Here is a 26,962-nt window from a genome sequence, read left to right on the forward strand (position 1 = left end):
AGGGATGGTTCGGAGTTTTAGGCGTCTGTTCCGGACCTATCTGCGGGTCGCCTTCAACCAGCGTCTCAGAAACTGCGCGCTGGCTGGGCATTCGGGCGTTTCCGGCAGATGACGCTGCCGAGTCCCCGCAGCGCGGGGCGAGCGAGGAAGTCGAACGGTCTGGACTGCACCAGCCGCGGGCGGCTGACGGGACACGGCGCCTCTTAGGCCCAGAGTGTCCCGAGTAGCCGCAGGGCAAGTGCTCAGAGTACGCTACTGGTGAGTGGTTCAGATGTTGGGACAAAATACTGTGATGAGAGTTAGTGTGGGGTTGTGATTGTGTGTGAGTGTGACGGCACGAATGATTGTGATGGGTGATTGTGATGTTTGGTTGCGCGTGATTATGATGAAATGTGTGATGTGTACGATTGTGATTAAGGCTGTGAGTGTGAGCGTGGCGAAGTGTGCGTGATTGTAATGTCTAGTAGTTCTTGTCTTGAGTTGCTTCTCTGTAGCATTTAACATAGTTGGTAACGGTTTGAAAAACACTTACTTGTTTTCTACTGGTCCTCCCTCCTTGTTGGCCACTCCTCTGTAGTCTCCTTTGCTGCATTTTTTTTTTTTTTTTAACCTTAACAGTCTTTGGCCCTTTGTAGTTTTCCAGTTTTCCTTGGTGAACTTTTCAGGTTCATTACTATCTTATGGCTTGCTGTTTTATGTATATTAGTTAGCTATTGCCATGATACTAAGTATGTCTAAAAACCACCCCTAAACTCAGTTCCATACAACAGCAAGTCCTTATTCTCATGTTCACAGGCTTGCACAATCTCTGTGTGCAGCTGATCTAAGCAGGGCTTGGCTGAGTGTATAGGCTGCACGACGAATTAAGATCTGCTCCACAGGTGTTCTTTCTGGGTCTCAGGCCAAAAGGACATTTGCTGCCAGGGCGTGTTCTGCTCATGATGGATCACCAGAGCACAAGAGAGATTTCCTTAACCAGAACAAGTCACATGATTAAGCTTATTAAATTATGCCCACGGTTGGAGGACAAAGTTACATTGCAAAGAGTATGGATGTATAACCTATTAGAGGGGGTGAGGAATTGCACTAAAATTCCAATCTACCTCCTTAAGAAACATGCCTCTTTATCCTGGTGAATGCCTTTTAGTCCCGGTTCTCTTTTGTCTGATAATATTGCTTTTCAGGTTTTATTGTATTTGTCAAGAATTTTATTTTCTAACCCCTTTGTGTCTTTATGTTTCATATCGGTGTTTTGTAAAGAGCATATTGCTGGGCTTACATCCGTTAATCTTGTTGGACTGTTATTATAATAGGTGAGTATAACTCAGTGGCATTTATCATGATTTGCTGATAAAAATGTTTTATTTCCTATTTATCATGCCTTAAACATTTTTTGATTGTTATATAATAGTTGCACATATATATATTTTTATTGTGCAAATTCACCTTATCCCTTTCTCCCCTAGTTTAGTTTCTAATATCCTTTTATTTTTAATATCCAGACTTAACAAAGCTCAACCTTAAATAAGATCTTAAAATACTCGAACTCCAAACTATCCACCAATTTCTGTGTTATTCTTATCTGATATATTACTTTCTTCTAGTTTTAAATCCCCAAATTAGTAGTACTAGCTCATTTATTCTATATACAGTTCGTATCTGGGAGGGATTGGTTTCGGGACCCCCCCTCCACCATGGATACCAGAATCCACAGATGCTCAAGTCCCTACATCCTTTTGTATACATTAAATCAACTCTAGATTATTTGTAATACCTAATACAACGTAAATGCTATGTAAATCGTTGTTACATTGTATTGTTTGGGGAGTAATAAGAAAAAAATCTATTCATGTTCAGTACATACACAACTATAGTAGGCCTAACTATATTTTTTATCTGAGGTTGATTGAATCTGAGGATGCAGAACCTGTGGATAAGGAGGGCCAACTGTATACATAGATCTATTTAATTGTGTAAAATATAAAACATAGAATTTCCCATCTAAACCATATTTAAGTGTACAGTTCAGTGGCGTGAAGTACATTCACATTGTTCTGGTACCATCACCACGATCCATCCACAGAACTCTTCTTGCAAAACAGAAACCCAGTACCTATCAAACAATAACTCTCTACTCCCCTTCCCCCAGCCTCTGTCATCTACCATTCTACTTTCTGTCTCTGAATTTGATTATTCTAGGTACCTCATGTAAGCAGAATCACGTGTTGTTTTTCCTTTTGTGACCCTTCTTTAACTTAGTGTAATGTCCTCAAGATTCATCCATGTTAGCATGTATAGGAATTTCCTGTCCTTTTAAGGCCAAATAATAAGTATGTCATATATGGATAAACATTTTATTTATCAGTTTATTCATCATTGGACGCTTGGGCTGCTTCTACCTTTTGGCAATTGCAAGTGACACTATTACAAACATGAGTATACAACTATCTGAGTCCCCACTTTCAACTTTATATATATACATATATATATATATACACACACACACACACACATATACACATGCATACATATACATGCAGTAGTGTCTGTTTTTAATTTTTGATTGTCATAGTGTTTTTGATAATGGCTGAACCATTTTATCAGTATATGTTTTGAGCACCTATCAATATCAAAAACAGACAAAAATAAGTCCTTGTTTTCATGGAATTTATATTATGGGGGTGGATGGACAGTATGTATACCTAAATTATAGTCATGTGCCATATATGTATGGACTATATACATATATGACAGTGGTCCCCAACCTTTTCGGCACAGTGACTGGTTTTGTGGAAGACAATTTTTCCATGGACCAGGGGATGGCAGAGTTATGGTTTCAGGATGAAACTGTTGCACCTCAAATCATCAGGCACTGGATTCTTATAAGGAGCGAGCAACCTATATCCCTCACATGCACAGTTCAAAAGAATGTTCACACTCCTAAGTCTCTAATGCCACCCCTGATGTGACAGGAGGTGGAGCTCAGGTGGTATGCTCGCTCACCTGCTGCTCACCTCCTGCTGTGTGGCCTAGTTCCTAACAGACCACAGACTGGTACTGGTACATTGAGGGGTTGAGGACCCCTGCTGTAAGATTGTATTGGAGCTGAAAAATTCCTGTCACCTAGTGACTTTCTAGCCAATATAACAATGTAGCACAATACCATTACTCATGTGTTTGCAGTGATGCTGGTGTAAACAAACCTACTCTGCTGCCAGTTATATAAAAGTATAACAGATAAAATTATGTACAGTACATAATACTTGTAATCATAATAAATATGTTACTGGTTTATGTACCAACTGTACTATACTTTTTATCATTACTTTGGAGCATATGCCTATTTATTAAAAACAAACTGTAAAACAGCCTCAGGTCCTTCAGGAGGTATACCAGAGGAAGGCATTGTTGTCATAGGATGTGACAGCTCTGTGTGTGTTATTGTCCCTGACGATCTTCCAGTGGGGCCAGATGTGGAGGCGAAAGACAGTGATACCATCCTGGACACTGTGTAGGCCTAGGCTAATGTGTGTTTGTGTCTTAGTTTTTAACAAGAAAGTTTAAAAAGTTTAAAAAAATTTTTAAGAAGATAGCTTATAAACTAAGGATATAAAGAAAGAAAATACTTTTGTACAGCTGTACAGTGCATTTTAAGCTGTGTGCTATTACAAGAGTCAAAAAGGTTTTAAAAATTGAAAAGCTTATAAAGTTAAAAAGTTACAGTAAGCTAAGGCTAATTGAACAGTTTGAAGAAATAAGTATAATTTTTATAAATTGAGTGTAGCCTAAGTGTACAGTGTTTATAAAGTCTACACTAGTGTACAGTAATGTCCTAGGCCTTTGCATTCACGTGCCACACACTCACTCAGAGCAACTTCCAGTCCTGCAAGCTTCATTCATGGTAAGTACCCTTTATCCTTGTACCATTTTTTATCTTTTATACTGTATTTTTACCGTTTCTCTCCTGTGTTTAGGTATGTTTAGATATACAAATACTTACCTTTGTATTGCAGTTATCTACAGTATTCAGTACAGTAACATACCATATAGGTTTGTAACCTAGGAGCAATAGGCTATACCATATAGCATGTGTGGGTAGTAGGCTATACCATCCACATTTGTGTAAGTACGCTCTTATATTTGCACAGTGACGAAATTGCCTAATGACACATTTCTCAGAGCATATCTCTGTTGTTAAATGATTGATGACTGTATGTATTAATGGTTTGTTAGAAAGTCATCATTGTCATGAAACAAATAGCATGTGAGGGGTGTTAGGAGGATATCTCAAGCATAGCACTTCTCAAAACTTACTATAATTGAACGCTTTCTGTTTTATTATATCTGTTCTATCATACAGGGCAAAAATTAGTCTATTTTGTTACATATCTTTTTTTTTTTTAACCCTTTACCTAGTAAAGACTCATAGCAGCTGCTAAATTTATATATCTTAATAGTCATTTCATATATTCATCCAATATTATTGTGACATGAGTATAATTGTCATTTCAAATGAAGTCTTGGAATTCTAAATTGCAATTCTCCCTTAACTCAATTGCCAAAATAATACAAAAATGAAATGGGATAGGTGGACTTTGAATGAAACTCTCTTTTATGCCAAATTTGGCGTTGCTGCAAATCTGGGTGTTTTTTGACTCAGGTTTATATCTGTCACCTCATCAAGCATATACCTTTAGACTCATAGAAGATATTTGAAGAACAGATAGGTAAACATCACCTTGTTTACATATCTGGTCAGTGTGTCCAGAGCGTATGAATCACAAATAAGGAAGATTAGTGTTTGAGGCAGTATTACTTATCTATTAGTGTCTAACAAATTACCTCAAAAACTAGTGGCTAAAAGAACAATAAACATTGGGCCAGGCGTGGTGGCTCACTCCTGTAATCCCAGCACTTTGGGAGGCCGAGGCGGGTGGATCACGAAGTCAAGAGATCGAGACCATCCTGGTCAACATGGTGAAACCCCGTCCCTACTAAAAATACAAAAAATTAGCTGGGCATGGTGGCACGTGCCTGTAGTCCCAGCTACTCGGGAGGCTAAGGCAGGAGAATTGCCTGAACCCAGGAGGCGGAGGTTGTGGTGAGCCAAGATCGCGCCATTGTACTCCAGCCTGGGTAACAAGAGCGAAACTCCCTCTAAAAAAAAAAAAAAAAGAACAATAAACATTATCTCACAGTTTTTTGTGGGAAGTGTCTTCACTGGGTATTTTGGCTTGGGTATCTCATGAAGTTGCATTCAAGATGTCAGCAGGGCTGCAGTCATCAGAAGGCTGGACTGGGGCTGGAGGATTCACTTCCAAGATAGCTGGCTTGCAAGTTAGTGTTAGCTGCTAACAGGAGACCTCTCCCTAGGGCTGGTTGAGTGTCATTATGGTAAAGCAGCTGGCTTCCCTCAAAGTACCTGATCCAAATGTGCAAGACAGAGCCCTAATGTCTTTTATAACCTAACCTTGGAAGTCACACACCATAATTTCTGCAATATCCTTTTGGTTATGCAGGTCAAAGCTACTCAGTGTGGGAGGGATCTATAAAGACATGAATACCAGAAGACAGTGATCATTGGGGGCCATTCGGAAGCTGGTTATCACAGGGAGCCATTGAGAAGGCACTGGGTAAATTAGATTTATATCCTAATCCATAGGTCCTGGCTCCACAAGGATGAAACACATCTGAAGTGCAAATAGAAGTCTGAGGAACAGCTGTCTATCATGGAAGGAGACCTCCTGACCTAAGACCTGCCTTAGAGGCTAGAGAGTCCTGGAAGAGAGTGGACCCTGGAGTTGCTGGAGCCTGTCTTGACCCTTCTGCCCTGATCAGGCAAGGTCTGAATGACATCTCAACCTTCAGTGATCAGCAATAGCTGTGTAACAATGGAGCGTTTGACTGACATGATGGAAAGGAAAGGTGAGGTGGCTCAGAGGTGGACAGAGCTCAGGAGAGAAGGGCTGTACATTTGGGGACAGTGAAAAAGGAAATTCATTACTCCTACTGAGAAAGGTCATGTGTGTGTTAATTGACTATGCAGGGGAGACATTTGCTTTTTATCCTACTCATTTGATTATATGATTTTTTAAAATAAATTTTGAAATGCAATTTTTAATTCTTTTAAAGGGTATATTTAAATGTATTTTTAAACACTGTACTATAACATAAACAAAAGCTTCCTATTCCATCCCTCATCCCTGTTTCCATTCCTGAAAGACAACCACTTTCAACATTTTGTCTCAATATTCCAGTATTCACCTCCTTTTTTCTAAATAACATTCTTGTACTGCTAATGCCTGATTTCTCAGTTTTAGATATTTCCTGTTGATTTTTGATAATGGAGTTAAGGATTTAGCTCTCTTTCACTACCTAATCCCTTCTTTTTCACCACTACCCCAACATACTCTTCTCCTTGCCCTTCTTTCTAATATGGTATTTTTTGGAGGTTGAAGGTTGAAAGTTGTCAGGATCTGTAAGTATTTTCCCAATCTAGTCAATGTCCCCAGCAAGAAGTCCTAGATTTTGCTTGAGGAATACAAGCCAGAACTCCTGCTTTTTGGGTGACAAACAAAAGGAAGGAAGTGGGCATATTGGGCACCTCATCTTGCAATATGAGAAGTTTCATTTAATTCTTTTCTCTCTGCATTGCTTCAACCCCACCTTAATCTGGATCTGTTATGCCTGAAATCCAGAGCTTGTCTCATTCAGTATATCTAGAGAAAAAAAATCTTTAATTTTTTCTGTTGCCAATGTGAGGGAAATGTCACTATGCCGTGTTGGGTGAAAGAAGACATCAGGTGGTCTTAACGTCTTTTTATGATATCTTACATGTGGTTTTCTGTTTTTCAGCCCTACTTCCAAACTTTTGTCAGTAGAAGTAATTAGTAGCTCCATTTCTGAACCTTTCTAGGGTCCTGCCATGGCTTCCCCACCCTCATTTAAGCTTCAGCTTTCTCTACGTTAGATACCACTCATTTGTCTGCTCTCTAGCTTCCCAAATTTTGTTGACAGCTCTTATCAGTGAAAGTCTTCTATGTTCTTTGTCCTTATAAGTTTTAGCCTCCTTTTTTCTTTTATTAACATTTTGATTAGTTTGGAGGAGAGTGAAAATATTAATAAATAAATACAGGTATTCAGTCTTTCATTTTTAACCAAAAGGCCCTGAATTCTTAAAGGTAAAAACTAAATCAAGTTTTTTAAAAATGTCATTAGAATCATGACTGTATTTCATTTTATCCTATGAAGTTCCACATTACCTATAGCCAGTCTCTGATGAAGATTTTTTTTCTAAATTCTTTTTTTTATTGGGGGGAGGGTGGAGTCTCACTCTGTCGCCCAGGCTGGAGTGCAGTGGCACAATCTCAGCTCCCTGCAACCTCCGCCTCCCAGGTTCAAGTGATTCTTGGGTTCAAGTGACTCTCCTACCTCAGCCTCCCGAGTAGCTGGGACTACAGGCACGCACCACCATGCCCAGGAAATTTTTATATTTTTAGTAGAGACAGGTTTTCACCATATTGGCCAGGCTGGTCTCAAACTTGTAACCTCATGATCTGCCCGCCTTGGCCTCTCAAAGTGCTGAAATTACAGGCGTAATCCTCTACCGTCCTTATAGAGTTGTACATAACAGCCTCAAAATTCTTTTAAACTAGGGGCTGGGCACTGTGGCTCATGCCTGTAATCCTAGCACTTTGGGAGGCCAAGGCGGGTGGATCACCTGAGGTCAGGAGTTTGAGATCAGCCTGGCCAACATGATGAAACCTCATCTCTATTAAAAATACAAAAAATTAGCCAGGCATAGTGGCAGGTGCCTGTAATCCCAACTACTCAGGAGGCTGAAGCAAGAGAATGGCTTGAAACTGGGAGGCGGAGGTTGCAGTGAGCGGAGGTCAGGCTGCTGCACCTTCCAGCCTGGACGACAGAGAGAGACTCCATCTCAAAAAACTAAATCATTTTAAAGGTCATCCTAATATTTAAATTTTTGGAGTATCTATTATTATGTACTTTTTTTGTTGTTTTTTGAGATGGAGTCTTGCACTATTGCCTGGGCTGGAGTGCAGTGGCGTGATCTCCGGCTCACTGCAACCTCCGCTTCCTGGATTCAAGCAATTCTCCTGCCTCAGCCTCCCAAGTAGCTGGGATTACAGGCACCCGCCACCATGCCCAGCTAATTTTTTGTATTATTTTAGTAAAGACGGTTTCACTTCATGTTAGCCAGGATGGTCTCAAACTCCTGACTTCATGATCTGCCTACCTTGGCCTCTCAAAGTACTGGGATTACAGGCGTGAGCCACTGCACCCGGCCTATTATTATGTGCTTAAGATAAACCTCCTATTCAAAATAAACAGCAAGATTCTAGAGAGATAAAATATTGACAATAGATTCATTGCGCACTGTATACTTAGCTCTGCAGAAATCCCCATCAGACCCCATATGATTAAATTAGCCATCCATGTCCATTTCAATGTCTCTGTAGCTAGATGGCCATTAATATTTCTCATTGCTTCAAGGATCATTCATCTGAAGAGGGTCTTATAGCTACCTGGAACTGAAGATTTCCATATTTCTTTGTCTGAAACTTTGAAGCAAATCAGTTTTGTTTCTCTTCCCTCAGCTTGGTGTTCTCAGGAGTCTGCCCTTTCCGAGGAAGAAGAGGATACAACCAGGTCTCTTGTACGTCTTAAGCATTTTTTTTGTTTCCTATATTATTTTGCAGTGCAGTTACAGTAGGTTATTGTAACCTGCCAATATGTTGGAAACAATAAATTGATGAAAATCAAAGTGAGAAAAAAATATAGATAGAAAGTCAGAACCAGGGGAAATTTGAGATATGGCCATGCAGAAGCAGGTACATACAGGATTATTAAAGTTGAGTTCAAATTTAAATATGATCTGGAGAGTCAAAGCAAAGTAGGACACTTAAGTTTATTCCATACGTTGTACAATTTATGAAGAAAAAAACTTAATTATTTAAGTAAAGAAAAGGCATTTCATTGGCACCTTGGTCAAAAAGAAACTCTAAAACATAGTTGGACTTCTGTATCTGTAGATTCTGCATCCATAGATTCAACAAACTGCAAATCAAAAATACTAAAAAAAAATGGATGGTTGCATCTGTACTGAACATGTACAGACTTTTTGCTTGTCATTTTCTAAATAATATACTGTAACAACTATTTACATAGAATTCACATTAGGTTTTATAAGTAATCTAAGAATGATTTAAAGTATACGGGAGGATGTACATTGGTTATGTGCAAATACTGCATCATTTTATATAAGGGACTTGAGCATCTGTGGATTTTGGTATCCATGGAGGGTCCTGGAACCAATTCTCTATGGTTTTCTAGGGACAACTGTAATTCCTTAATTCTTACAATTTTTAGCTCAGCTTTTAAAAGTCAGTCTTGGCCAAAGTTCAGAAATTAAAATTATCTGGAAGAATAGGTGGAACACATATCTTTCAAATGATTCTACATATATATTTTCTTCAATTGAGTTCTTAATCCAAGTTGAGCTAAATTATACTAACATTCTATGGCAATGTCTTCTAGTTCTGATAGCCATAGCTTTTCACATCTTTTTTATGGTCTCAGAAGATACAGTCTTCATTCTCATTTTACAAATTTTCATATTCTCCTCTGCTCTTGATTCTTTTTATTTCCACCTGTGAAGTCACTCACACTCCTATATTTTGAATGTTTTCCATTTAACTGCCCCTTTTCTGCAGCTTATGTGTTTCCCATCATGAAACATATGCACATACTTCTTTTGACCATGTGAGCATATGCCTCATTTAGTTACTTCTGCTGTGGCGCGGTGGCCCTAGACAAACCTCTCTGGCCCTAGACAGGCTTATGTTTTAAATCTTGGCTCCGTGACTTTTGAAGTGCATGGCTGTGGACAAGTTTCCTAATCTTTTCGTGACTCAGTTGCATCATCTGTACATCTGTAAATGGGGATAATAATGGTATTTATCCCATAGGAAGGTTGGGAGGGTTAAATATATGTAACAAGTGCCCCATAAATGATAGGTATTGTTATTTTATTCTCAAATATTTTTGATCTACCATTGGTTGAAGCCATGGATATTGAACCCACAGATATGGAGGACCAAAGTTATAGTTTTATTAAGTGCTTACCATGTGCCAAGTGTATTGTGCTTTACATAGCTTATTTTATGTAATTATTATCAGAAGTCTATGAAGTACATGTTATTTAATTTTTTTTAGATAAGGGAAATGAAGCACAGAGGTTAAGAAGCTTGCATAATATCATGCATCAGTGTGTCATAAACCCAGGATTCAAATCCATACAGTCTGACTCTAGGGCCCACACTCTATGATACTGTCCAGATGGAGGCTCATTATGAGTGAAGAAATACAAAAGCCAATTACCCATTCATATTGTTTGTCTATTTTATAATGTTAGTTTTTTCTCTATTTGAAATTAGAATATGTTAGGAATACCTGCTTCACTATTAGGACTTAGGATTTATGCAGCTACCTTCTCCCGATCTGTCACTTTTATCGTTTATTTTTTGTTGTATAGACACTTAAGTTTGGATAGTTATGTTTAGTGTATGATAAATATGTATATATAATAGAATTCAGTCAAAATATACAATTAATATTTAATAGTCTTTTTTCATGAGTTGCCAGTGTTGATCTTTTCTAAGATATCTTTTCTAACATTACAGCATAGAGATAATCTGTTGAGAGCTTTGTTTTCCATATTTCGTCTTTAATCCAACGGATTATAATATAGTAATTGGTTTGAGATAGGAATTTACTGATAATTCTATTAGTAGAAATATCTTTGCACTTAGAAGAGCAGTTGTTCCAACACATTTATTAAGTAGATCTTTCTTTTGTGATTCCACCTTTACTGTATACATACATGATTGTTTCTAAGCTTTTACTCTTTTGCTTTAATCTGTTTGTCTACGTTTGTATCAGTACTATATTTTGTGTGTATGCTTTACATTGTTTTAATTACTGTTACTTTATAATAATCCTTATATATGGGCAATGATTTCACCACTTATTTACGTGTACACATTATTCTTAGTTTTTCAAAAATTTCTCAGCTACTTTGGGACCTCTGGGCTTCCATTTGAATCTTAGAATTTATCTAGTTCTAGGAAGAAATCTTATTGGGGATTTTCACTGGAATAGTGCAGACTAATTGGAGAAGAACTGAAAAAAAAAATATATATATATATATACACACACACACAAACACACACACATTTTTTGTATGTATGTAAATGTATACATATTTTTGTATACATTTGTGTACATATACATTTGTCTCTTCTTTTATTCCTGATTTTAATATTTTGAGTCTTCTATTTTCTTCCTCAGTCATATTGTCCATTTTGTCAATTTTTAGTTTTACTGATTCTCTCTAATGTATTTCTATTCTGAATGTCTTTGATTTCCATTCTAATGTTTGTTTATTTCCTTTTGGTTGCTTTTGACTCAGTTTGATCATCTTCTTAATACTTTTTTGTTTTAATTGAGGCAGAGTGTCACTCTGTCAACCAGGCTGAAGTGCAGTGGCATGATCATGCTTGATTTCCCAAGCTCAGGTGATCCTGCCATCTCAGCCCCATTCCCCAACCTCCCAGTAGCCAAGACTGTAGGAACACACCACCATGCCCAACTAAGTTTTTGTATTTTTTGTAGAGATGGGGTTTCACCATATTGCCCAGGCTGGTCTTGAACTCTGGGCTCAAGCAATTTGCCTGCCTTCTAGTTTTTTGGGTTTTTTTTTTGAGGCGTAGTTTCGCTCTTATTGCCTAGGCTGGAGTGCCTGTAATCCCAGTTACTTGGGAGGCTAAGGCATGAGAATCACTGGAACCCAGGAGGTGCAGGGTACAGTGAGCTGAGGTGGTGCCACTGTACTCCAGCCTGGGCAGATTGTAAGCAAGAAAATAGAAGACTCAAACACCATACACCAACCAGACCTAACAGATACCTATATAACACATTGTTCAACAGAATACACATTCTTCTCAAGTGTATATAGAGCACTCTCAAAGATAGAAAATATGTTAGTCTGTAATAGAAGCCTCAATAGGCCTACTACACAGGAGGCTGAGGCAAGAGGGTCACTTGAACCTTGGAGGTTAAGGCTATAGTGAACTATTATAATCATGCTTGTGAACAGCTACTCCTAAGGTAGGAGAATTGTTTGAGTCCAAGAGTTTGAGGCTGCAATGAGCCCTGATTGCACCAGCCTGGGCGACAGAGTGAGACTCTATCTCTTAAAAAAAAAAAATAAAACTAATAAATAAATACAAAGAATTACCACCTTCTCTTAATTGCTGACCACCAAAATCTCCATTGTTTCTGAGTGTGCCCTTAAACTTGAACTTTGCCGTAACTCTGTTGCAGATAAATTTATTTCCTTGTCTCTTCACATTTGTCAAGCCTAAAACAAGAAAAATAATACAATTATTCAAATTTAGGATTTAAAAAGAAGATGTAATAAAAAAATAGAATAAGTTTTTAAAAGTTGAGAAGGAAAAACAAACAAAAATAAAAAGTTGAGAGGACTTCCACTTCTAGGATAGCAATGTGAAGTATTCCATGGACCTAATCCCCAGTAAAACAAGCATAACTGGTGAGAAGCATTTAAACCTGCAGATTGTGGCTCAAATGCCATGGACTGTTACGGTTTTTTTTTTTTAATACAAAGTTTTAATGGTTTATTATTATTATTAAATGGTTCTTTATTTGCTATCTGCCTTTAGGACAATTTCCAGAAATTTTAATGTTTAAAAATTTTTACCAGTGTTTATATTAAACTTTTTTTTTTTTTTTTTTTTTGAGACGGAGTCTCGCTCTTGTTACCCAGGCTGGAGTGCAATGGCGCGATCTCGGCTCACCGCAACCTCCGCCTCCTGGGTTCAGGCAATTCTCCTGCCTCAGCCTCCTGAGTAGCTGGGATTACAGGCACGCACCACCATGCCCAGCTAATTTTTTTGTATTAGTAGAGACAGGGTTTCACAATGTTGACCAGGATGGTCTCGATCTCTCGACCTCGTGATCCACCCGCCTCGGCCTCCCAAAGTGCTGGGATTACAGGCTTGAGCCACCGCGCCCGGCCTGTTTATATTAAACTTATCAAGGTATTCTTACCTTTTAAAAGGATGATAATAGTAGCTACTTTATAGCCTTATTAGGAGATTTTTAAAAGCTAATATAACAAAATATTATATCATTGCCTAAGTAGTCAGTAGATGACAGTGATGATAATATTAATGATAGTAATGATCTCAACATCATAGAGATCATTTCTCAGAAACATTAATTGAAATACAGCCTTTGGGCTGGGTATGATGGCTCACACCTGAAATTCCAGCACTTTGGGAGGCTGAGGTGGGCAGATCACCTGAGGCCAGGAGTTCTAAGACTACACTGACCAACATGGTGAAACCCTGTCTCTATTAAAAATACAAAAATTAGCCAGGTGTGGTGGTAGTGCCTGTAATCCCAGCTACTTGAGAGGCTACAGCAAGAGAATTGCTTGAACTCGGGAGGCAGAGGTTGCAGTGAGCCAAGATCGTACAACTGCACTCTGGCTTGGGCAACAGAGCGAGACTCTGTCTGGGAAAGAAAAAGAAAGAAAGAAATTCAGCCTTTGGTGATTTCCATTTGTATTTCCCATTTTATCTTGTCCCATTTGTACTATTTCTTGGATAAATTCCCCTAAGTGTGGGATATGTGGATGCTTTTTTTTCCCCCTAGAGAATCTTCACAGTTAAAAGGTTTTTCTTTATTTCCTTATTTGGATATATAATTTTTTTAATGGGAAGAGCTAGATACTGTTGATCAAATCACATTCTTTTTTAGAAATTTGCCATTTGTTTGTTGGTTTCTGTTATATCATTCCATAGATTTAATTCCCATCCTTTAATTGTAAGTAAAACAAACAAAAGACTGAAACCTGAGTCCCTTTCTTCCATGGTTAACTACTGACTCTGTCCTTAGCTGTATTACCCACCATGTATATTTTCTACAGCTGCTCACATCCTTCAGCCATGGATTCAGCTCCCAATTTTAGGTTGATGACTAAAAAGGTTTCATCTCCTTTCTTATATCTAACTCCATAGTGAATATTTCCATCTGAAAGTTCGATAGCAAGCTTGTCCAACCTGCAACTAGTAGGCCACGTGCAGCCTAGGACAACTTTGAATGTAGCCCAACACAAATTTGTAAGCTTTCTTAAAACATTATGAGATTTTTTTTGTGATTTTTTTTTTTTAACTCATCAGCTGCTGTTAGTGTTAGTGTATTTTATGTATGGCCCAAGGAAGCCAAAAGATTGGATACCCTGTCCTACAGGAATTTCATGCTTTGCATGTTCAAATTTTCATGCCTCTCCTCTCTCCTCTTGCCTTATTTCTCTTACCTCTCTACTCTATGCTATGTTCCCTTTCTCCCTAGATCACATAAACATCTGGGCAGGTTCTGAGCCAGTTACCCATGAGTCATGTTCAATTCTTCCATCTCTGTCACAGCCCAGTAAAAATCAGTGACCGCTGTCTCTAGCTTCCTGCATAAGAGATGATGAATGAATAAATTTGCTGACTCAATAACTAACATACCCTTCAAGGATATTTCTGCTATGCTGTATTTTCCCTACAATATAATGTTAAATTAAGTAAATATGAAGACCTGATAAGATTTTTAGTGACCTCTGACCCCTGAGTACCAGCTAAACAAGTTCTTACATGTTTTGATCACAGTGCCTAATTTTGACTTCAAATGAATTAGCGTTATGTTTTTACAGGAAACAGTGACATTTAAGGATGTGGCTGTTGACCTTACCCAGGAGGAATGGGAGCAAATGAAACCTGCTCAAAGGAACTTGTATCGGGATGTGATGCTGGAGAACTACAGCAATCTAGTCACAGTGGGTAAGGTAGCTTGGTAGCTTTGCAATTTAACAGAGAATTCTTTTCCATTTCTGAAATGTGTGAAGACTGTAACTTGCCAGATGAGTCTAGCCTTTCCTTTCTCCACATGACTGTATGTGCTCCACTATTCAGTGTTAAAGGCTAATTACTTTGTGTCATTGTGTAAGTTCATTCATCCTCATCTTTCATAAACTTTCGTGCTTGGACTTAGCCCACGATCTGGATGGTTGTCTCCATCATTAACATCTAAGTCCTTTGCTCTTTCTTGTAATAGGCTGTCAAGTCACCAAACCGGATGTGATATTCAAGTTGGAGCAAGAAGAGGAGCCCTGGGTGATGGAGGAAGAAATGTTTGGGAGGCACTGTCCAGGTGAGTAAGTGAAAAGCAGCTCTGAATGAGAAAGCCACATGAGAGTTGAGTGAAGGGTTGATATCATTTCACAATTTCTAGGATTTTCTTTTTTTTTTTTGAGACGGAGTCTCGCTCTTGTTACCCAGTCTGGAGTGCAATGGCGCGATCTCGGCTCACCGCAACCTCCGCCTCCTGGGTTCAGGCAATTCTCCTGCCTCAGCCTCCTGAGTAGCTGGGATTACAGGCACGCGCCACCGTGCCCAGCTAATTTTTTTTTTGTATTAATAGAGACGGGGTTTCACAATGTTGACCAGGATGGTCTCGATCTCTCGACCTCGTGATCCACCCACCTCGGCCTCCCAAAGTGCTGGGATTACAGGCTTGAGCCACCGCGCCCGGCCTCTAGGATTTTCTTAAAGGCCCTAGTCTTCTAGAATGACAAATGGTATGGAGTACTTTAGATTACTATGACATTTCTAGATATTACTCTTCCTATATTACAGACATTTTCCTCTTTTAAATTGTAGAGAGCCAGTAGCCCATCTGCTTTCATAATACCAACCTTCCCTAATCATTCACGGCATTACTTTCAGGATTATTGTTCCTCTCTATGATCCTTGGGCTCTTTCTTTCCCTTATGTTCATGGTTTCATTTTCTTATGCATTCAGCATTTCATTGTTGTGTAGTAATTTTAAAGCATGTTTGTTTCACACTTAGCTTTTTTTTTTTTTTCATTTCTTTCCTTTCCATTTTAAAAAGCCTCAAACTTGTGTTTGGTTAACAGTAGTTTCACTTCCCATTGTACTTCACAACCCTCACAATCCCGTGGCTTAGAAATGTAAAAGTTTCTGACTTAGAAATCCCATGATATTTCCTTTCTTCTTATTTCTGCCTTCCATTCCTTTAATTTTTTGAAAATACAGGAGGTCCATATTTGGTTAAAAAGAATATAACCAGTGGAACCAGTATTATACCTATAAAACCAATATTATACCTTTTGTGCAAAAGTAAATCTTCCTATTATCCTTGATACAGTCTCTTCCTTTCCTCAGTTGCATATGCTGCTTTTTTGGAGTTATCCTGGCTATTTTTTATTATTTTACTATATGAATTTTAAACATGGCCATCTATTTCCAGAGAAAAGCATGTTGGAATTTTTACTGCAATTGTGCTAAATATATAAATTAACTTTCAGAAATGTATCATCCTTTTAATGCCAAGGTTTTCTGTCTAAGAACACACTCCATCCTTGTTCAGATTTTCCTATCTTCTTTTGTGTCCTTTAGAAATGGAGCTTTCCAAGTTTTCCCATTGTAGCTTTTGTACATTTCACTGTAATAATGGGTAAGAAAGCTGTAAAACCATTCTTATTTACAGATAATGAGATTGTAGCCCTGGAAAACACAAGAGAACCAATTGAGAAAGTACAACAAATAGTAAGAGAACTCAGTGAGGTGGTAGGATATCAAATTAACAAATGAAAGTCAATAGCTTTCATATATATAGCAATGACCAAGTAGAAGATACTAAGGAAAGAAAACTACATTTATTAGTAGTAACAACGAAGATGAAATACTTTTCTGTGCATGGATATGTAACAGTATAACAAACAAAATCCTGTCCTTATGAGCTTATACTTTAGTAGAAACTAGAGTCCCTGAGGTTTTGCATATAACGAAATATCTTTTTAATATTGGTTAACAGTTGATAGTTGGCCGCATGTAAAATGCTTGAGCCGTACTTTCTTTTCCAAAGGGTTTTGTAGACAGTTACCTGAGGGATTTAGACAGTTCTCTGTTGTTTCCTAGATTTGAATGTTGCTTGAAGAAGTCTGAAACCTGATTATTTCCCCTCATAGGTGACTTATTTTCCTAGATACCTATAGCTTTCTTTTTCTTTAAAGCTTAAGTGGCTTTATGAGACTATGTCTTGGTATTGGTCAATCAGTATCAGTTTTTCCTTTCAACTTGTGGATTCATGTTTTTTGCTCCTTGAAACGTCGTTGTATAGATTTCATGCTGGTTTCTTTTATGGTTGTCATTGTCATCTTTGGATGAAGATATTTCCTGCCGTACCCACTGTTTACAGAAGGATAGTGTTGAAGACTGTCCAGAAAAATGCTCTGAGCTGGTAATTATTTATACAATGTTTTGTGTTGAGAGTTGGTTTACTCTTTCATTCTCCCAAGTTAAAGAGAGATTATTATTTGCATACTTCCTCTAGAACTCAGTGTCTCTTCATCTTCCTATCCTATAACAAACTGCTTATACAAGAATAATGGCTGTTTGTATCCCCTTGTTCAGCCCTGCCTGTATACCATTTATCAGGGCCAAATGAAGTCCATTATGTTCCTGCCACAATCTCAACATATCTGGCAAAAAATGATTCATTCTGCCCAAAAGGGGGTGCCTCTGTTTTAGAGAACTCTTTTCCCTGTACTTTCTGTTTGAGATAAGAAACAGAAACTGCTATCTCTGGGTTTCTTCCCTGCCTGATCCAGTCTATCCTCTGTTTGTTCCTCCTATTCTGGGGATGGAGTTTAGCTATCTTTAAGTTTTACTAAAGATGTATTTTCTTTTCTTTTAAATGGAGTCTTACTCTGTCACCCAGGCTGCAGTACAGTGGCACGATCTTGGCTCACTGCAACCTCTGCCTCCCTGGTTCAAGCAATTCTCCTGCCTCAGCCTCCCTAGTAGCTGGGATCACAGGCATGCACCACTACGCCCAACTAATTTTTGTATTTTTTAGTAGAGATGGAGTTTTACCATCTCAAACTCCTGACCTCATGATCCGCCCACCTCAGCCTCCCAAAGTGCTGGGATTATAGGCATGAGCCACTGTGCCTGGCCAGAAGATGTATTTTCTTTTTCTATTTCTTCTCCATGTTTGCAGAGTGGAGAGGAAACAGATGTTTAATTCTACCAATTGAAATAGGAAATCCTCTATTCTGTATTTGATCCATTTCACTCTTCTTGGAAATGTCTTTCTTCTTTGGACTTCTCTAAAGGATTCAAATTCTTCCTTGGTTCTGGTTTATTGTTTATTTCCTCTTATGAAATATCTTTCTTTTTTTTTTTGAGACGGAGTTTCGCTCTTGTTACCCAGGCTGGAGTGCAATGGCGCGATCTCAGCTCACCGCAACCTCCGCCTCCTGGATTCAGGCAATTCTCCTGCCTCAGTGGGATTACAGGCACGTGCCACTATGCCCAGCTAATTTTTTGTATTTTTAGTAGAGATGGGGTTTCACCATGTTGACCGGGATGGTCTCGATCTCTTGACCTCGTGATCCACCCGCCTCGGCCTCCCAAAGTGCTGGGATTACAGGCTTGAGCCACCGCGCCCGGCCCCCTCTTATGAAATATCTTTTACATGACTCCTTTCTCATCTCTCACTGAACATCACCCAAAGCAGTTCTCAATTACAGTAGACTTCTTTTTCTTCTGAGTATCTTCATGCTATATCTGTGTTCATGCTATTAAATAGGTATTTAACTCTAGAAATGACAGCATTGGAATGTGTATCTTTAATGCCTCCAGAATTTTGAAACTCTTCATGTCTCTGCTGTTAATTATGAATGCTGTTACCTAAATTCTAGCAGTTATTTAAGTTTAATCTCATAGTAAATGGTCCTCAACATTTTCAGCCTACATTGGTCTTGCCCATCTCTCGACTAACATTCTATTACATGTCTACCAGCATGGTTGGAGTCTGAAAACATATACTGTCTTACATATATTTTCATATTTTGATGTCTACCACTTGTTTATTAGTCCACCTGGAGAAAGAAAAACTTTTATTCTTCTTATTAATGATTCACAAATTGATGTAAAGCTCTATTTGGGAAGACTTTTCTTATTTTTGGTTGTTTTAAAATTTTACCTATAGATTTTCAAAATAAATGTGGACAAAATCAGGCTAGAGTTAGAAAAACAGGGCATAGTCACTATCTAGTGAGCTAGTGTTGAATGTTAAATTGCATGTGAAGCATCTATTTAGTAAATGAGTAAACCAGATAAAAACACCAAAAAAGTTTTAAGAGAAGGGCTGTATTCGGGTGCAGTGTCTCATGCCTGTAATCCCAGCACTTTAGGAGGCTGACGTGGATGGATCATGACATCAGGATTTCAAGACCAGCCTGGTCAACATAGTGAAATCCCATCTCTACTAAAAATACAAAAAAAAAAAAAAAATTAGCGGCCGGGCGCGGTGGCTCAAGCCTGTAATCCCAGCACTTTGGGAGGCTGAGGCAGGTGGATCACGAGGTCAAGAGATCAAGACCATCCTGGTCAACATGGTGAAACCCCGTCTCTACTAATACAAAAAATTAGCTGGGCATGGCGGCGCGTGCCTGTAATCCCAGCTACCCAGGAGGCTGAGGCAGGAGAATTGCCTGAGCCCAGGAGGCGGAGGTTGCAGTGAGCTGAGATCGCACCATTGCACTCCAGCCTGGGTAACGAGAGCAAAACTCCGTCCCAAAAAAAAAAAAAAATTAGCTAGGCATGGTGGTGTGTGCCTGTAGTCCCAGCTACTTGGGAGGCTGAGGCAAGAGAATTACTTGAACCTGGGAGGTGGAGGTTACAGTGAGCTGAGTTCATGCCACTGCCCTCCACCTTGGGCAGAAGCCATTTTCCTGTAAGAGCTATAGATTATTTAGACTTATTAAAAACTAAAAAACATAACAAAATGTTTAGAAGTAAAATTAGCATGTCTGTTTGTGGGGTAAAATTAGAAACATGGCCTAATTGGAGGAGAGATGAATGTAAGGGATTAATGAAATCAAGGATGAGTTTTCCATTGTGGAGTCAGAAAGTTCTGAATTTTGCCAGCATTCGTGTCTTTTTTTTTTTTTTTTTTTTGCTGTCTTTTATCTTCAAACTTTTGTTGTCAATTTAGTTTAATTTTTCTCCTCTTTAATCACTGAAGCTATAGTTTTGCCCTGTGCATGGAGGCAGCATGGTTACAGTGGTCAATTACAAGCAGGGGCTTATAACAGAATATGCAGGTTAAAAAACATCTAGTTATCTGAATTTTAAATTATCCATAGTTGATAGTACTCCAGAGACATGGAAAACCAATATAGAACTAATGATGTTGGAATGTTATAATTTTGGGTCATAGTATGAAAGAAAAAAGTCAAAACACAATGGGGTTTGATATAAAGACAGTTTCAGTGTATAGAAATGAACATAGGATAAGATGATAGTACCTCATGTTAGAACACTGTGGTGAATCAAAGATGGCTTGCCTCCTGATCAGCTTCATACTTTTTATTCAATAAAATCAGACCTCCCTATTTCTAATATGTCTTGTTCTTTAAGCACATATAAAAATGAAATGTAATTAGATGGAAAGTTGGAGCTCTCTCCATATTTATTACCAATTTTGGATTGTTTTTAGTTTGGACAGACTAATCTTCAAGTGTGTTAATATAGAAATAAAGGAATTTGAACTTTATGAAAATTAATTTGCTTGTGGTATGCAGACTGGACAAAAGATAGACTTGTCAGAATCATATGACAGTTAACTAAGCAAAAGTAATGAGAACTTGGGTTGTCATTTGTTTCTCTTAACCTAATGTAGCTGTTATTATTTCTCTCTTACACCATTTCTTTTCTTTTTAATATGCGTTTTTAGTTTTTGCAAAGTATGCCTATATATTACTTGTTTTAGAGAGCCAGTAGAAATACCGGATTATAGCAATGCTCTGCTCTGACCTCACATTTCACCTCCGTTAGTCAATTATTTTTTATTTTTTTAACTATTTCTTCTGTTGTCAACCTACATATTTTGAAACAAATGTTTATACTGCTCTGTAAATATTTTTGTAGTCATTTTCAAACATAAGAAGAGAGAGATAATATAAGGCATCCTCATGTGTTTATCACTCAGCTTCAACAGTTACCGACATTTTGTTAGATGTGTTTACTCTATTTCTCTCTTACCCCCACTCCAGTTTTGTTGTTTTGGTTTTTTGCTGAACTACTTTACATTTTGTTTTAAATACTACCGCATGTATTGCCAAGAGATTTTTTTTTTAACCTGCAATATTTCTAACCTAACAACATTAGTAATAATTTCTTACTATCATCTGCTACTTAGTCTCTGTTATATATTTCATTGTCTCAAGACTGTTGCTTATGGTTGGTTTATTTGAATCAGGATTCAAATAAAATCTGCACATTCTTAGTTCACAGTCTATACAAAAACAGGCTGTGGGTATAGTTTGCCAACCCCTGCTTTAGATGTACATTACTCTGGATTTGGCATTTAACATTCTCGTGGTGGTGTTTGACATGCTTCTTCATCCCATTTTTTCTATAATCTGACTTTACTCGATGCAGGTTCAGATCTTTGGCAGGTATACTTCATAGGTGATGTTGTGTACATCCCATTGCATCTATGTCAGTTTGTCCCACTTACAGACATAATTGAGATTGATCAGTAGATTCATGTGTTGTCAGTCCAAATCCTCATATTTCAGTGATCTCTATCAACCTTTCACTTAAGGATTTTAGTACATATTGACCATCATAGCCTAGATCCATTATTTTATTCGAGCATCTTTCACTTTTATTAGCTGAAATTCTCCCATAAAGAAAAACTCTCTCATTAACTATTTGATTTCACTGAAATACAGTTTCTCAGGCCAGGAAAAACAAGTACTCTTTCTCTTTAAAAGCTTTTAGAATAATGATTGGTGCCCTCGAGGTTTCCAAAATTTGTCCAGTTAAATCATTATAAATTTATATAATTTGAGCATCAGAATATATTATATGCATATAAATAATGTTTTTCATATATTATTATTATATTGGAGACAGAGTCTTGCTCTGTCACCTAGGCTGGAAAGCGGTGGTGTCATCTAGGCTCACTGCATCCTGGGTTCAAGCAAATCTTGTGCCTCAGCCTCCCAAGTAGCTGGGATTACAGATATGCACCACCACCTGTAATTTTTGTGTTTTTTAGTAGAGATTGGTTTTCGCCATACTGGCCAGGCTGATCTTGAACTCCTGGCCTCAAGTGATCAGCCCACTTTGGCATCACAAAGTGCTGGGATTACAGGCTTGAGTCACCGTGCCAGGCCCATATATTAATATTCAAATTATCTCATCTTTAGCAAGAGGGATCTTCGGCTAATCCTGTAAATTTCCCACTCTAGACATGGAAATAGCCATTTCTTTAAAAGCTTTTCCCTGTTTTAGCAGTAGATTATATTGGAGACTGCAATCTGGGTATTATGGTTGCTCTTCAGTACTGAGTTACTGCTTCCATAGCTTTTTTTTTTTTTTTTTGAGATGGAGTTTCGCTCTTGTTACCCAGGCTGGAGTGCAATGGCGCGATCTCGGCTCACCACAACCTCTGCCTCCTGGGTTCAGGCAATTCTCCTGCCTCAGCCTCCTGAGTAGCTGGGATTACATGCTTCCATAGCTTTTAAGTGGACAGAGCTAGGAAAAAAATGCATCTTTTAAAAGGAAAAAAAATACATGAATTTATGTTGATATGTCCAATTAAAATAAAAAAGTACAGGATCCTTTTACCTTTTATGCTGAAAATCTTGGCTCCTTCTTACATTAATTATTTCTATAATTCATATATATTTCTCACCCTTGGTACTATTGACATTTTGAGCCAAAGAATTCTTTGCTCTGGGGTACTGCCTTGTGTGTTGTGGGATATTTAGCAGAATCCTCTGCTTCTATTCACTAGGTAACAGCAGCACCACCCCTTTTTCTCCCCCTCATCTTTCCAGTTGTGAAAACCAAAAATGTCTGTAGACCTTCCAGACATTGCCAAGTGACCCTTAGGGAGTAAAACTGAGTGATCTATCTTCTTTCTTTATATATTAGTTTCAAATTAACAGTAATACTAATATTGCTAATAATAAAAAGACAACTAAATGTAGTTTAAAATTTCTTTGGCATTTTCTTCCTTAGACTATATTCTAATAGGGATATATAGTCAAACTACTATGTTTAAGGTCACTCGAAGTAATTTTCTATGTGATTATGGTCCTCATTTGATAAGTAGGTTTACTTGTTTCAGTTTTTTTCTACTTTTAGGGATTGTTTTGGCATTTTATCTTTTTGGATATAATTTTTATTTTTTCATATGTAAAATATATACATGATTTTAATGTCAAAACTCTTAAGTTACAGTCAGAGAAGTCATGGTTCCATTCAGTACATGTAAGTGAAAAAAAAGTCAGTGTACAGAACAGTGTTTAGAATATGTTATCTTTTATGTGCAAATGGGTGGGAAGAGAGAGAAGTGTGTGTGTGTGTGTGTATAAAATATATATTAAAAATACAATTGGCCCTTGGAAAACATGGGTTTAAACTGCATGGGTCCACTTATATGCTGATTTTCTTATGCCTCCGCCACCCCAAGACAGCAAGAGCAACCTCCCCTTCAGCCTACTCAACGTGAAGATCATCAGGATGAAGATGTTTAGGATGATCCACTTCCCCTTAATGAATAATAAATGTATTTTCCTTATGATTTTCGTAGTAACGTTTTATTTTCTCTAGGTTATTTTATTGTAAAAATGCAATATATAATATACAAAATATGTGTTAATCAACTATCTTATCAATAAGGCTCTGGTCAACAGTAAGCTATTACTAGTTAAGTTTTGGGAGACTGAAAAGTTAGAGACAGATTTGCAATTATATGGGGGATTGGCACCCCATGCCCATATTGTTCAAGGGCCAACTGTATATATGATATATGTGTGTATATGTATTATATATAAGGAAACATATGATGTATATATATGTTTGTGTGTTTGCATGTTTTTTTAAATGATGCAAGAATAATCCAAGACCTAATAAAAATAGTTATCTAGAGAGCAAAGCAGGAATCAGTGTTTCAGGGACAGCGCAGAACCTGGACTTCCCTAAATATGCTGCTGTTTAGTAATTTGTCAATTTTTTTTTTTTTTTTTGAGATGGAGTTTCGCTCTTGTTACTCAGGCTGGAGTGCAATGGCGCAATCTCGGCTCACTGCAACCTCTGCTTCCCAGGTTCAGGCAATTCTCCTGCCTCAGCCTCCTGAGTAGCTGGGATTACAGGCACACGCCACCATGCCCAGCTAATTTTTTGTATTTTTAGTAGAGACGGGGTTTCACCATGTTGACTGGGATGGTCTCGATCTCTTGACCTCGTGATCCACCCGCCTCGGCCTCCCAAAGTGCTGGGATTACAGGCGTGAGCCACCGCACCCGGCGGTAATTTGTCAATTTTTATCAACTTAATATAAATAGAAGATGAAGTTTAGTAGTGACACCACAATCACTTCTCGTTTACTTTTTTTTAGAATATAGATACATCACAATTCTTAGCTAATTCAATTTCACTGCTTACTTTATGATTGTTGACATATTGTTTACTACTGAGCCAAGAAATGACTCTTCAGTACATATGTAACTTTCTGTCACTCCTAGAGTTACTACTTGCCTTATTTTTCTGCTTCCTATGTATTTTTAATTTAAATGACACCCTCAAAATTGTTTGTTTAAATAAGGAATCCATCATTCTTAATAGTTTACCTCCTTTTGATGCATGAAGGGATAAAAGGGAAATTCTAAAGATCTTCTAAAATTCTAAATTTTAAAAAGGATAGAAGAAATTTTTTATGTTTTTTTAACTAGTGGACTATACTGTAGAATGGTTGGATCAGAACCTAGAAGGTTTTTTTTTTGGTTTTTTTGTTTATTTGGAGACTTGAATCTTACTCTGTTGCCCAGACTGGAGTGCAGTGGCACGACCTCGGCTTGCTGCAAACTCTGCCTCCCAGATTCAAGCAATTTTTCTGCCTCATCCTCCTGTGTAGCTGGGATTACAGGCGCGTACCACCATGCTCAGCTAATTTTTGTATTTTTAGTAGAGACGAGGTTTCACCATGTTGGCCAGGCTGGTCTTGAATTCCTGACCTCAGGTGATCCACCTACCTCAGCCTCTTAAAATGCTGGGATTACAGGCATGAGCCACCACACCCAGCCTAAACCTAGAAGTTTTGTGGGGGGCCCCAAATGCCAGCATCTATTGTGCCTTTCAGTCTTTTTATCTCCTATGTGGAGGTACATGCCAGCATTCATGAAGCTAAATAACAGAAAGGGATTGGAGATCTCACTCATATTATAGTGTACATGGGAACTCTACATGCAGTTATGTCTAGGAAATGTAGTTTTAACTGCCTTAGCCTTTACAGATTGGGAAAGCATAGTGGGAGATTAGAATACATGTTACTTAATCAGATCCATGATATCTGCCTTGGTGTGTAACTGCTTTTTATTCAGACTTTAATCCTCTTCTTTTTAGTCCTACTGTTATCCTACCCACTCCGCCTTTTTGTGTGTGATCAGGACTTGCTATGTTTCCCAAACTAGTCTTAAACTCCTGGGCTTTAGCGAGCCTTCCAAATAGCCGGGAATACAGTTGCAGACCACTGCATCTTGTTTTTTAAATTAATAAACTTCATCTTTTAGGTTGATTTTAGGTTCACAACAAAACTGAGCTTTGTATAGAGCTCATGAAAAAATATAAAGTGGGCTGGGCGTGGTGGCTCACGCCTGTAATCCAAGCACTCTGGAGGCCAAGGCGGGCGGATCACCTGAGGTCGGGAGTTCAAGACCAGCCTGACCAACATGGTGAAACCCCGTCTTTGAAAAAAAAAAAAAAAAAAGAGAAAGAAAAAGTATAAAGTAGCTGGGTACGGTGGCTCACGCCTGTAATCCCAGCACTTTGGGAGGCCGAGGCAGGCGGATCACGAGGTCAGGAGATTGAGACCATCCTGGCCAACATAGTGAAACCCCCGTCTCTACTAAAATACAAAAAAAATAAAAAAAAAATTAGCCGGGCGTGGTGGCGTGTGCCTGTAATCCCAGCTACTCAGGAGGCTGGGGCAGGGGAATTGCTTGAACCTGGGAGCGGGAGGTTGCAGTGAGCTGAGATTGTGTCATTGCACTCCAGCCTGGGCAACAGAGCAAGCCTCCGTCTTAAAAAAGTAAAGAAAAAGTACAAAGTGTATGGATACCCACTGCCCCAGCACACACAGAGTTTTCCCCACTACCAACATCTAGCACCACAGTGGTATATTTGTTACAATCAATGAACCTCCATTATTATTATTATATTATTATACACATTATTACCACCCAAAGTCCGTAGTTTACATTAGGGCCACTCCTGGTGTTGTACATTCTATGGGTTTTGATATATGTATAATGACTCAGACCCATTATAGTATTGTACAGAATACTTTCACTGCCCTAAAACTCCTCTTTCTTCCTCCTATTTATTCCTTCTCTCCCATAATCTCTGGTAATCACTGATACCTTTACTAGTCATAATTTTGCCTTTTCCAGTTTGTTTGGAATCATATAGTAGGTGGCCTTTTCCAATGGGCTTCTTTAACTTAGCAGCATGCATTTAAGGTTTCTCTGTGTCTCTTTATGACTTGATAGCACATCTGTTTTTCGCATTGATGAATATTTCAGTGTCTAGATGTACCACAGTTTATCCATTCAACTAGTAAAGGGCATCTTCCAAGTGTTGGCAATTAGGAATAAAGCTGCTGTAAATATCCATGTGCAGGTTTTTGTATGGACATATGTTTTCAACTCATTGGGGTCAATACCAAGCATGATTCCTGAATGATATGGTAATAGTATGTCTA

At 38.2% G+C, this 26,962-nt stretch overlaps 1 protein-coding gene across 3 annotated transcripts in view; it reads left to right on the forward strand.

Moving 5' to 3' along the window:
* Positions 1–142: 142 nt before the first annotated feature.
* Positions 143–26,962, forward strand: part of ZNF568 (zinc finger protein 568) — a 31,723-nt gene continuing 4,903 nt past the window's right edge. Inside the window, exons 1-5 of one of the 3 annotated variants that reach the window (XM_012436912.3) lie at positions 143–258; positions 5,663–5,925; positions 8,619–8,677; positions 14,807–14,933; positions 15,208–15,303. In XM_012436912.3, the coding sequence (XP_012292335.2) occupies positions 5,850–5,925; positions 8,619–8,677; positions 14,807–14,933; positions 15,208–15,303 (358 nt within the window). In that variant the 5' untranslated portion in view covers positions 143–258; positions 5,663–5,849. Of the gene's footprint in view, positions 259–279; positions 5,926–8,618; positions 8,678–14,806; positions 14,934–15,207; positions 15,304–26,962 lie in introns of those variants that run through there. The other 2 variants (XM_012436922.3, XM_064381419.1) reach the window with 2 other exon arrangements.

Source organism: Aotus nancymaae, unplaced genomic scaffold (assembly GCF_030222135.1).
Source record: "Aotus nancymaae isolate 86718 unplaced genomic scaffold, 86718_ANA_hifiasm-v0.15.2.pri h1tg000028l, whole genome shotgun sequence".
NCBI lineage: Eukaryota > Metazoa > Chordata > Mammalia > Primates > Aotidae > Aotus > Aotus nancymaae.